The sequence below is a fragment of the Scyliorhinus canicula genome, chromosome 3, assembly GCF_902713615.1.
Source record: "Scyliorhinus canicula chromosome 3, sScyCan1.1, whole genome shotgun sequence".
Taxonomy (NCBI): Eukaryota; Metazoa; Chordata; class Chondrichthyes; order Carcharhiniformes; family Scyliorhinidae; genus Scyliorhinus; species Scyliorhinus canicula.
Genome location: NC_052148.1, coordinates 229,689,911 through 229,702,482, shown reverse-complemented (window position 1 = coordinate 229,702,482; position 12,572 = coordinate 229,689,911). Strand labels below are relative to the sequence as shown.

The window sequence follows — 12,572 nt, the reverse complement described above, 5'->3', positions numbered from 1 at the left end:
GTCACAAAAAATAAATCCAGGGGTCTACAATACAATATGTCTAGTAATCAATCCAGTATGAAAATAAAACTTCCTTACCCAGTGAGTGCTAAAATGTGGAATGCATTAGAGGAAGTGACTGAAGCAAATAGCTTAAATACTTTCAAAACGAAACTGGATGAGCACACAAGGGAAAAGGGAATAGAAAGATTGCTGAAAGGCTGAGATGAAGTAAATGGAACAGCAGGAATTCACGTAGAATATAACCCAGCACAGCCTAGATGGGCTGTATGGTCTGTTTCTGTGTTGCATATTCTATGAAATTCTATGTAATTCATTCGTTAAAAAATTATACAAAATCACATGGACAATGAATATTTTATCCATTATTATGCCCAATCTTAATTGATAGCAAGGGTGAATTTTGCAATAACTTCGTCCAAATGTTCTAAATTCATGAAATGAGCCTCAATTTTTCAATCCTAACAATTTGATTCCTGCAAATTATACTTGTTAGGATCAATGGACTCTGAGAGTATTTAAGTATCTCTATGGCCTTGCTAACCAATAATTAGTAACAACACAGAACATTGAATTAGTGCATTGATTTCAAGATACAGAGTTTTTTTTTCCATTTCCTACATATTCTTCAGTTTACCTGTTGGAAGGCTGTTTTGTCCAGATCTGGGCATTGATGATTCTTGAGTAAGGCTTCCTCGGTTACTCACAGCATTTGACATCCAATTATAGAAACTGACTGATGATGGTTCAGTCAACAGTGGATGTTCTGATAATATCTCTGCAGCAACAGAATTTCCTGTTTTTGCAAAATGAAGGAGAATTATATCCATGGTTCAAGTTAAGACTCTGTATACAGACATCTGTTGAAATTTCTGAAGTGCGTTCACAATGTTTTTAAGGGATTTATATTTCTATTGGTAAACATTAGAAAAAAGGTATAGTTTTAAGTGGATTTAATTTAATGTCTCTGTGTCTGGAAGGGTAAAACCTGTAGTTAGATTCATGCCAGATAGAGGTATTAGTAAGTGTGGGAGTTGGTTAAGTTCCAACTGTGTCTCTATTGTGCTTAGAGAAGCTTGCAGCGTGAAGTATAAATAAAAGGCATACGCATGAAGGTGTTGCTTAGCAACTGGGGCCTTGTAAGGGAGAGAAGCTTTTAAGTTTTAGCTGTAGCTGAATTTGTGTGCAGTTGCAGACAGGACACTGGGAAGTAAACAGCTCTCAACTCTGCCAGAAGCTGGACAGGACAAGGGAGTTGCAAAGATGCAAGGTTCCTAAGGAATAATTTACAATCCAGATAACCTGGAATTTCAAGAATTCAAGGAAGAGTGAACAAAGTGTTCTGAGTTAAAGAGACAATTATGGTAACCAGATTTTAAAATGGGACAGCAAACTTCAGAGGTAGATGAAACGTTTGATGTAATTTTAATACAGTCTGAGAATCAAGAGAAAAGCAATTGTGAGAAATTTGTATCACAATCAAGACAAAGAAATCCAAAAGAGGTTGGTGCAAAATCCTGGGCTGAATTTGCTGTTAAAAGTGGAGTGGAAGCTTTGTTTACAAGTATAATTTGTAAAACCTGGGCTGGATATTGGCATGTAAACCACCAAGGTAAAGCATTATAATGAGAAGATTTAAAGCGTGATTTTATAAACTCTCATCTGGGGGGATTCAGAACAGAAATCAATAGACACTAACTTGGGTTCAGAGCGGATTGCCTGTATTTGACCCCAGTCATCTTGTGTGCTTAAAATTGACTTTTTATCTTAAAGAGACTATTGTCGCTTAAAAATGTAAATGCCACCACAGGCTGTTCTTCCCTTTGAGCGTTGACTGGTGGTGATTTAACCTGAGGATCATCACACCTCAGGTGAGGGGCAAGGTTGAGAAGGCAGGGCGTCTTGAATAATCTTAGCCGGTACGGGAATTGAACCTGCGTTGTTGGCGTCTCTCTGCATCATGAACCAGCCATTCAGCCAACTGAGCTAACCGATGTAATTTGTAATCCATGCTAATCCTAAAACCAATGTGTAATTGTTAATCTAAGGGGCAGTAAAGGCATATTGTATCATAATCCAATTTGCTCATGTTTATTAAATGTTTTTTCCTTGTTAAAACTAATTAGCGGTCTTGTGACTCTGTTCCTTCTTGTTTTATAAAAGAAAAGTTAGTCTTTTGAGCCAGGGTTCCTTTCTGGGTACGTCCCGGCCAGTTATAACATCAAATGTAATCTTAACAGTTACCTAACTACTGATGTAATAAAACAATAAAAATCATGCCTTTGGATATACAACAAAATTTAAATCAAGAGTTGCATATCTGCAGATGTTTTGATTTTTTTTTTAAATGGAAGTGACTTATGCATTCTAATTTCTTAATGAAACCACAAATGCTGCCGGCACTGGTTCCACGCCCTCAATGCTGATACCACCACCAAGCTCGTGGAGTACCTGGCCGGTGAAAACGGAAGGGACGCCAACAATAGTACCCTTAAACTGGGCCCTTTACATGAGGCTGCCCCCACACTGGACACTCCTCCACTGCCCATTTCCGAACCGTTGCAATGTTTACTGGCCCCGAAAAGAGACCAAACTCCCCCAAAATCCCCATGATCCTGTTGAAGCTCCCAACTGGCTCCAAATTATACAACAGATAATTGCTTACAAAAAAAACTCAGTGTTCCACACACCACGCCTCCCCCCCACTCAATACCCCTCCACCCTCTTGAGACCCTGAGCGCTCAAGTGCTCAATTGCCAGGGCAAAGAGCAGCGGGAGAGCGGACACCCTGCCTTGAACTCCAGTGCAACTTAAAGTACTCCCAGCTGAACCAAGTAGTCTGAACAATCGCCTTAGGCGCCTTATACAACAGCGGAACCAAGTCCACAAATCCCTGCCCAAACTGCTCCAGCACCTGGAATAAGTATGCCATCACCACAACCATTTCCACTTCTTGGCCTTCAAAGGGCATCATAACGACATTCAGTAACCTCCGGATATTCGTCGGCAGCTGCTGCCCCTTCACAAATCCCGTCTGGTCCTCACCTATCACTCCAGCACACAATCCTCTATCCGTGTCACCAGTACCTTCGCCATCTGCTTTGCATCTATATTCAACAGCAAAATCATGCGGTATGACCCACACTGCTCTGGATCCTTCTCTTTCTTTAAAATGAGCGATATCGAAGCCTGAGACAATGAGGGAGAGCTCTCTGCTCACCATTGATTCATTATATATCTCAACAGGGGCCCAAGAACTCAGCTGGTAAGCTATCTGGCCCTGAAGTCTTCCCCATCTACATCGACCCCATGCAATCCATTACCTTCCTCAGCCCAATCGGGTCCCCCAGTCCCTGCACCCTCGCCTCCACCACCATCGGGAACTCCAGCCTCATTCCCCACTGGAGGCTCTCAGCTATACAAATTCCAGTAAAACGCCTAACACATTATTCACCTCCTCCGGCTCCGTTACCACCATACCCCACCATCGCTCATCCTCCCAATTTTCTTTACCCCCATGTGACTCCTCAACTGATGTGCAAACATCCTGTTTGTTTTCTCCCTATATTAGTATATTGCCCCCTGACCCTTCCCAGCTGCCGACCTCCTTTCCTATGGACACAGGTCCAAACTCCATCCGGAGCTTCTGTCTCTCCTTCAACAGGACCTCCTCAGGCGCTGCTGAGTAACTCTGGTTAACCTTCAGAATGACCTCCACCAATCTCAACCTCTCAGCTTGCTCCCCCCTCTCCTTGTGCATCCGGATTGAGATAAACTCCCCCCATACCACCGCCATCAGTGCCTCCAGAAACCTCACCCGTCTTACTCTGATCCACGTAGTTCCGGATAGCTACCTCAATCTTCTTGCAAACCTCCTTATCCGCCAATAACACCACATCCAACTAAACTGGGGACTCCACTTGCCACCCACAAAACTACCCAATGCGACACGTGGTCAGACACCATGATCATCGAATACTCCAATTGGGGCAGCAGGGTAGCAAGGTGGTTAGCATAAATGCTTCACAGCTCCAGGGTCCCAGGTTCGATTCCCGGCTGGGTCACTGTCTGTGTGGAGTCTGCACGTCCTCCCCCTGTGTGCGTGGGTTTCCTCCGGGTGCTCCGGTTTCCTCCCACAGTCCAAAGATATGCGGGTTAGGTGGATTGGCCATGCTAAATTGCCCGTAGTGTCCTAATAAAAGTAAGGTTAAGGGGGGGGGGGGGGGTTTGGGTTACGGGTATAGGGTGGATAGTTTGAGTAGGGTGATCATGGCTCGGCACAACATTGAGGGCCGAAGGGCCTGTTCTGTGCTGTACTGTTCTATGTTCTATGTAAACCAACCACCCCGCCAACGGCACCTTGTTCAGGACAAATTAAATGAAATGAAAATCGCTTATTGTCCCAAGTAGGCTTCAAATGAAGTTACTGTGAAAAGCCCCTAGTCGCCATATTCCGGCACCTGTTCGGGGAAGCTGGTACGGGAATTGAACCGTGCTGCTGGCCTGCCTTGGTCTGCTTTAAAAGCCAGCGATTTAGCCCAGTGTGCTAACCCAGCCACCGGTAGACGTAAAGACGTAAATCCGGGAATACACCCAGTGGGCGTGCGTGCGAGAAGTACGAAAATACCTTCGCCCTCAGTCTCTCAAACTACCATGGGTCTGCCCCTCCCATGAATTGAAAAAGAAATGAAAATGAAAATTACTTATTGTCGCAAGTAGCCTTCAAATGAAGTTACTGTGAAAAGCCCCTAGTCGCCACATTCCGGCGCCTGTTCAAGGAGACAGGTACAGGAATTCCATAAACCCCAACAGCTGCTTTGCCATGGCCAACACCCTCAGGGACCTGGGACATGACCTGTCCAGCCTGGGGTCCAGCACATATTAAAATCCACTCCCAAATCAGCTGGACTGTGTCCGGGTCAGGAATTTTTGCAAACACCCACCAGCACCACGGGCGTCCCCTCCAACCTCACACTCACTATCACAAATCTACCCCCCCCCCGGGGTCTGTCACTATACTGCCCACCAAAGCCACCCTCTTATTAATCAACACTGCCACCTCCCTCATCTCCATATCCAAGCCCGAATGCCCCACCCATCCCTTCCTCAACACCATCTGGCCCCCCACCTTCAAATGTGTCTCCTGAAGAAACAACACATCCACCTTCAAACCCTTTAAATGAGCGAAAACATGAGACCTCTTAATCGGCCCATTCAACCCACGAATGTTCCATGTAATCGAACGGGTCGGGTCGTGCCGGGGGCTCCCCCTTCTCCATCAGCCAAAGCCCCTCTTTATCCAGCTTGTCCAGGTCCATGCGGCGCTCACCCTCTTGGCCACCATCTCCCTTTAACCAAATGCGCCTTCCCCAATTCCCTCCCCCATAAACAAAGAAACAAAAAAACAACCCATTCCCCCCCGCCTCCCCCACGGATCGTCTCCTCACTGCACTCCTGTTAACTCGGCTGCCTGCTAGCATGGTGGCCCCACCCGAGGAAACCGTCTACCCCCCTTCCCATCTGCCACCCCTCACCTACAATTCCCCAAAATTTAGAATACCCAATTAAGGGGCAATTTAGCGCGGCCAATCCACCTACCCTTGCACATTTTTGGGTTGTGGGGGCGGTACCCACCCAAACACGGGGAGAATGTGCCCAGTGACCCAGAGCCGGGATCGAACCTGGGACCTCGGCACCGTGAGGCAGCAGGGCTAACACACTGCGCCACTGTGCTGCCCTACCCAAAAAATAGTTAAATGCATTTACCCAATCTACACCCACAAACAGTAAATACTACAATCCGCCCGGCATACACACCCCCATTCCCCATACTGCATATCCAAAGTTCATTAGCCTCCCAGTCCAAGGTCTCTCATAAAATTACTCGCCTCCCCAGCATATCGAAATAAAATTCCTGATTGTGGTGCGTGACCCACAGGCTAGCAGATACAGCACCGTTTTGATCCTGTTGAACCCAGCCTGCCATTTGGCCAACTCCGCAACAAGTCCCGGTAGATGCGCACCACATTTCCTTCCCAGGTACATTTTTTTGTTTTAAATTTAAGAGTACACAATTCATTTTTTCCAATTAAGAGGCAATTTAGTGTGGCTAATGCTAGCAGGCAGCCGAGTTAACAGGAGTGCAGTGAGGAGAAGGTTGAGCGACGCATGGACCTGGGGAATGCACATCTTTGGGTTGTGGGGCCGAAACCCATGCAAACACGGGGAGAATGTGCAAACGCCACACGGACAGTGACCCAGAGCCGGGATCGAACCTGGGACCTCGGCGCCGTGAGGCAGCAGTGCTAACCACTGCACCACCATGCTGCCCTGGTACATTTAGTCATCTCCTTTTATCCACCACAGAATCTTCTCTTTATCCAGAAAACAAAGCAACCGCACCACCAACGGCTCGGCTGCTCCCCTGCCTTCGGGCTCCTCCTCAACGTTCTGTGAGCTTGATCCACCTTGGGAGGATGGTCAAAGATCCCTTCCCACCATCTTCTCAAACATCATTGCCACATACTTTATGGCTTACGTTCCTTCAACCCCCTCAGGCACTTTGAACTCCGTTTAAATCTGTTTATGCTCCCACAGATATTTCTCCCCTTTTAGTTCAATGACTTGTAACATAGGTTTTTTTCCACATCTTCATTTAAATCCTCTCCAGAAGCTTATAAAATCTTATACACCAAAAGAAATGTTTTAGCTAATATTCCAGCCAATTAAGGCAAGCTGGAATAATATTAGCCAAAGCTGCCATGTTAATTTAATTAACTACTTCCTGCCAGTAATTTGCTTTGTTTCGCATTAAATAGGAATAAAGAACAAAGATTAGTAGGAGGGAGAAGAAAAGAAGAAAATGCCTTAGCACTGAGAATGCATTTCTGCAGAGACATCAACTTGTGAAGTCGATTTATGTGAACAAACGTGCATTGTACCTGGCCGTGTAAGTGAACTGCTTTTAATTGCTGCTGTATTGCGTTGTGGAGTTCCTTCAAGAAGATTATGAAGACTAGGGAAGCTCCCAGTCAGATAGCTCAGCAGACTTTCCTTTCTAGGACTATCTCTTGTCGGTAATCCTGCACGGCTGACATGGGCTGGTGAGTCTGCTACTGTATCTCCACTGGTGTAGCTGAGGGACTGGTATGGGTGGACACCCTTTAAGGCAAATACAGAAAAAAGTCAAAATATGGTGAGTGCCCCAAAAGTTAAATAGAACAGTTAATTGTAGTGTTGAAGTACACGGCATAATTTCTCAAATACAATGGCCCAGATTTCACAGTCAGCAGCGAAGCAAAGATGGACACCGTGAAACCTCAAAGAAACCTGCCTCAAAGATCTAGTAATCTCTGTGGAATGCTTTACGTCTTTCCTGATGGTACGTCTAATCTGGTGTCAAATCAAGGGGATGCCTTGCTGTGGCAGCAGTAATGAAGAAAGCAGGTAAGCAGCTAAACACACTAAAGTAGTCATATATAGATTCCAGTCTTCAGGCAATTTGATTAATTTACACAATATCAAGAAATGCCAGAGGCATTGGATACTTGAAAGTATGGGCTCAGACAACATTCTGGCATTGACATTCAATGGTATTACCACTGCTGAGTCCCCCACTATTAACATCCTGGAGACTATCATTGACCAGAAATTAAACTGGACCAAAGATGTAAATACTGTACATGCTGTAAATACAAGAGCAGGTCAGAGGTGGGGAATTCTGCAGTGAATAACACCTCGTGACTCCCCAAAGCCTGTCCACCATCTACAAGGCACAAATCAGGAGTGTCTTGGAATATTCTCTAATTGCCTGGGAGAGTGCAGCTCTAACAAGACTCAGAAATTTCTACTACATCCAGAACAAAGCAACCTGCTTGATTTGGCACACCATCCATCATCTCAAACATTCACTTGAAAAATGAAAATCGCTTATTGTCACGAGTAGGCTTCAATGAAGTTACTGTGAAAAGCCCCTAGTAGCCACATTCCGGCACCTGTCCGGGGAGGCTGGTACGGGAATCGAACCGTGCTGCTGGCCTGCTTGGTCTGCTTTAAAAGCCAGCGATTTAGCCCAGTGTGCTAAACCAGCCCATACACTTCCCACAGTGGCAGCAGTGTGAACCATCAAGAAGATCCACTGCAGAAATTCACCAAATCTCCTTCAAGAGTACTTTCTGAACTCATGACCTCTACCACCTCGAAGGACTAGGGCAGCGGCAGCATGGGAAGATCCCTTCCAAGCCACATTTAGTTTGGAACTATATCATCATTCCTTCATTTCACTGATTCAAAATCCTGGAACTTATGTAACAGCACTGTAGGTGTAACTTCACCACAGGAACTGCAGCAGTTCAAGAGGTTGGCTCACCACCACCTTCTAAAGGGCAAATTAAGGATAGGCAATAAATGCTGGCCTCACCAGTGATGTTGAAATCCCATGAATGAATAAATTAAAGAAGCAAACCAGGAACTTGAAAGCGCTTTATATTTTTCACTTATAATTTAAATTTTCAGATTATAAAACAAGTAATTATGATTGAATTAACATAGAAGCACACATTTTTGAATAACTTTTTTTCCAATGTGCATTTTCTTTATGATGGAGGAATTTGATATTCCACAAATTTAATGTTAGCTTTTCAGGGCCAAAGAGGCTGTTTAGCAGTATTTATAAAGTTACTATGCTGTTAATATGCAGTTACACCTCATTCAACAAGATGCAATTTTTAAAGGGTTTTTTGCAGCAAGACTAACAACCAAAAGTGGAAGTTCTCATCAATTCAAAATATTTTCCATTGATTGCAATCTGGGTGCCTCATCTGTGCATCCTCTGGGGATGCATACAATCACTGATAGGAACTTTTAGATTTTACCCTGCACAACTGTGGATTCCAGAGATTGCTGCCAGTTGCACGAGCTGCTATTGATGTGGTGAGGAACTGCCAATCATAGTAAGAGTGTTTATACACATTGTGGTTAGCATCAAAGCAGGGTACTTCAAATGCCATCATGTGTGAGGGGAAAGATTGACCGACAATCCACCAAGCACCTGTCTCTGGAGTAATACAACTGTTAATCAATGGCTAATGCAATGTATTGCTGTGTGAAATTATAGAACCATAGAATTTACAGTGCAGAATGAGGCTATTCGGCCCATCAAGTCTGCACCAACCCTTGGGAAGAGCACCCTACTTAAGCCCACACCTCCACCCTATCACAGTAACCCCACCTAATCGATTTGGATACTAAGGGCAATTTAGCATGGCCAATCCACCTACCTGCACAGTGGGAGGAAACCGGAGCACCCGGAGGAAACAGACACAGACACAGGGAGAACATGTAGACTCCACACAGACAGTAAACCAAGCCGAGAATTGAACCCCGGTCCCTGGCGCTGTGAAGCAACAGTGCTAATCACTGTGCTCCGTGCTGCCCTATTGAATGGAAGATTTGTATTTCAAAAACTGTCAAGGGATTTGAAGCCCTTTAACTTTTGACTTTTGACAAAGCCTCTGGCATTTCCTGCTGCTTTAAACACTTTTGTCTAAGGCAGCAGATGTTAGGGAAGGATAAGTGAAAATGCAGTGATTTTTCACCTTACTGCCTGGATTGTTCTTCAGCTTTCAGACAGGAGTCAATGATGGGTGGCCTCTGATTGGGGGTGGTCTCCGGTGCAAGGGGGTCACTAGCCTAGCAGAGGGAGGGGGTCTCTGGTGGAGGGAGAGGGTCTCTAATGGGGGGAGGGGTCTCTGATGGGGGGAGGGGGTCTCTGATGGGGGGTCTCTGATGGAAGGTCTCTGATGGGAGGGGTTCTGATGGGGGGTTCTGATGGGGGGGGTTCTGATGGGGGGGGTTCTGATGGGGAGGGTTCTGATGGGCGGGGGTTCTGATGGGCGGGGGTTCTGATGGGCGGGGGTTCTGATGGGTGGTCTCTAATGGGGGGTCTCTAATGGGGGGTCTCTAATGGGGGGTCTCTAATGGGGGGTCTCTAATGGGGGGTCTCTAATGGGGGGTCTCTAATGGGGGGTCTCTAATGGGGGGTCTCTAATGGGGGGTCTCTAATGGGGGGTCTCTAATGGGGGGTCTCTAATGGGGGGGTCTCTAATGGGGGTCTCTAATGGGGGTCTCTAATGGGGGTCTCTAATGGAGGGTCTCTAATGGAGGGTCTCTAATGGAGGGTCTCTAATGGAGGGTCTCTAATGGAGGGTCTCTAATGGGAGGGTCTCTAATGGGAGGGTCTCTAATGGGGGGGTCTCTAATGGGGGGGTCTCTAATCGGGGGCCTCTAATGGGGGGTCTCTAATGGGGGGTCTCTAATGGGGGTCTCTAATGGGGGGGTCTCTAATGGGGGGTCTCTAATGGGGGGGTCTCTAATGAGGGGTCTCTAATGAGGGGTCTCTAATGAGGGGTCTCTAATGGGGGGTCTCTAATGGGGGGTCTCTAATGGGGGGTCTCTAATGGGGGGTCTCTAATGGGGGGTCTCTAATGGGGGTCTCTAATGGGGGGGGGTCTCTAATGGGGGGTCTCTAATGGGGGGGTCTCTAATGAGGGGTCTCTAATGAGGGGTCTCTAATGGGGGGTCTCTAATGGGGGGTCTCTAATGGGGGGTCTCTAATGGGGGGTCTCTAATGGGGGTCTCTAATGGGGGGTCTCTACTGGGGGGTCCCTGATGAGGAGGGTCTGATGAGGGGGTCTGATGGGTAGCCTCTGATGGGGCGTCTCTGATGTGGGGGGTCTCTGATGTGGGGGGTCTCTGATGGGGGGGTCTCTGATGGGGGGTCTCTAATGGGGGGTCTCTAATGGGGGGTCTCTAATGGGGGTCTCTAATGGGGGGTCTCTACTGGGGGGTCCCTGATGAGGAGGGTCTGATGAGGGGGTCTGATGGGTAGCCTCTGATGGGGCGTCTCTGATGTGGGGGGGTCTCTGATGTGGGGGGTCTCTGATGGGGGGGTCTCTGATGGGGGGTCTCTGATGGGGGGGTCTCTGATGGGGGGGTCTCTGATGGGGGGGTCTCTGATGGGGGGTCTCTGATGGGGGGTCTCTGATGGGGAGTCTCTGATGGGGGGGGTCTCTGATGGGGGTCTCTGATGGGGGGTCTCTGATGGGGGGTCTCTGATGGGGGGTCTCTGATGGGGGGGTCTCTGATGGGGGGGTCTCTGATGGGGGGGTCTCTGATGGGGGGGTCTCTGATGTGGGGTCTCTGATGGGGGGGTCTTTGATGGGGGGGACTCTGATGGGGGGTCTCGCAGATGGGGGGCCTCGCAGATGGGGGGTCTCGCAGATGGGGGGTCTCGCTGATGGGGGTCTCGCTGATGGGGGTCTCGCTGATGGGGGTCTCGCTGATGGGGGTCTCGCTGATGGGGGTCTCGCTGATGGGGTCTCGCTGATGGGGGTCTCTCTGATGGGGGTCTCTCTGAGGGGGGTCACTCTGAGGGGGGTCACTCTGAGGGGGGTCACTCTGATGGGGGTCACTCTGATGGGGGTCACTCTGATGGGGGTCACTCTGATGGGGGTCACTCTGATGGGGGTCACTCTGATGGGGGTCACTCTGATGGGGGTCACTCTGATGGGGGTCACTCTGATGGGGGTCACTCTGATGGGGGTCACTCTGATGGGGGTCACTCTGATGGGGGTCACTCTGATGGGGGTCACTCTGATGGGGGTCACTCTGATGGGGGTCACTCTGATGGGGGTCACTGATGGGGGTCACTCTGATGGGGGTCACTCTGATGGGGGTCACTCTGATGGGGGTCACTCTGATGGGGGTCACTCTGATGGGGGTCACTCTGATGGGGGTCACTCTGATGGGGGTCACTCTGATGGGGGTCACTGATGGGGGTCACTCTGATGGGGGTCATTCTGTTGGGGGTCACTCTGATGGGGGGTCTCTGATGGGGGGGTCTCTGATGGGGGGTCTCTGATGGAGGGTGTCTCTGATGGGGGAGCTCTAATGGGGGGGTCTCTGATGGAGGGTGTCTGATGGGGGAGCTCTAATGGGGGTGGGTTCTGATGGGGGGGTCTGATGGGGGGTGGGATCTGATTGGGGGGTGGGGTCTGATTGGGTGATGGGGTCTGATTGGGTGGTGGGGTCTGATAGCGGTTGTCTCTGGAGTGTTTTCCCCTCGATGCTCCAATCTCCGCCCGATCGGGAATCCCGATATCAACATCAGGCAATAGAGAATCCTCCCATAGCACATTTATCATTTTAAGCATCAGAATGGTTTCCTGATCATTGATCCTTCCAGCATTTTATAACTGTGCCTAATCCAAGGCCTTAGTAAATATAATTTTGGTCAGAAGCAGAATATTTAAGTACAACATTGACTCTTACAGAACCACAGATGCCTGGGCACAATAGTGTTGGTTAGGAAATACTTTAATAGTTCATTAAATGAAAGGGAACACACAAAGAAGGCAATCCTACTTTCTTCCAATATTAGTATCCTCCATTGTAATCTAACTTTGTTGTAACTATGGAGGAAAGTGCTCTTCCTTTTTAGCCATAAACATCTTCAGAGAGAATAAATATGCAAAACTACAGATTGTCCACGACTATACATCTAACAGCAGTCC

At 47.8% G+C, this 12,572-nt stretch overlaps 1 protein-coding gene across 12 annotated transcripts in view; it reads right to left on the bottom strand.

Moving 5' to 3' along the window:
* Positions 1-12,572, bottom strand: part of kiaa1109 (KIAA1109 ortholog) — a 534,122-nt gene that overhangs the window by 191,128 nt on the left and 330,422 nt on the right. For all 12 annotated transcript variants that reach the window (XM_038792378.1, XM_038792369.1, XM_038792381.1 and 9 more), the window contains 2 exons: positions 6,942-7,161; positions 638-796 (listed from right to left, as the gene is read on the bottom strand). In XM_038792378.1, the coding sequence (XP_038648306.1) occupies positions 638-796; positions 6,942-7,161 (379 nt within the window). The remainder of the gene's footprint in view (positions 1-637; positions 797-6,941; positions 7,162-12,572) is intronic.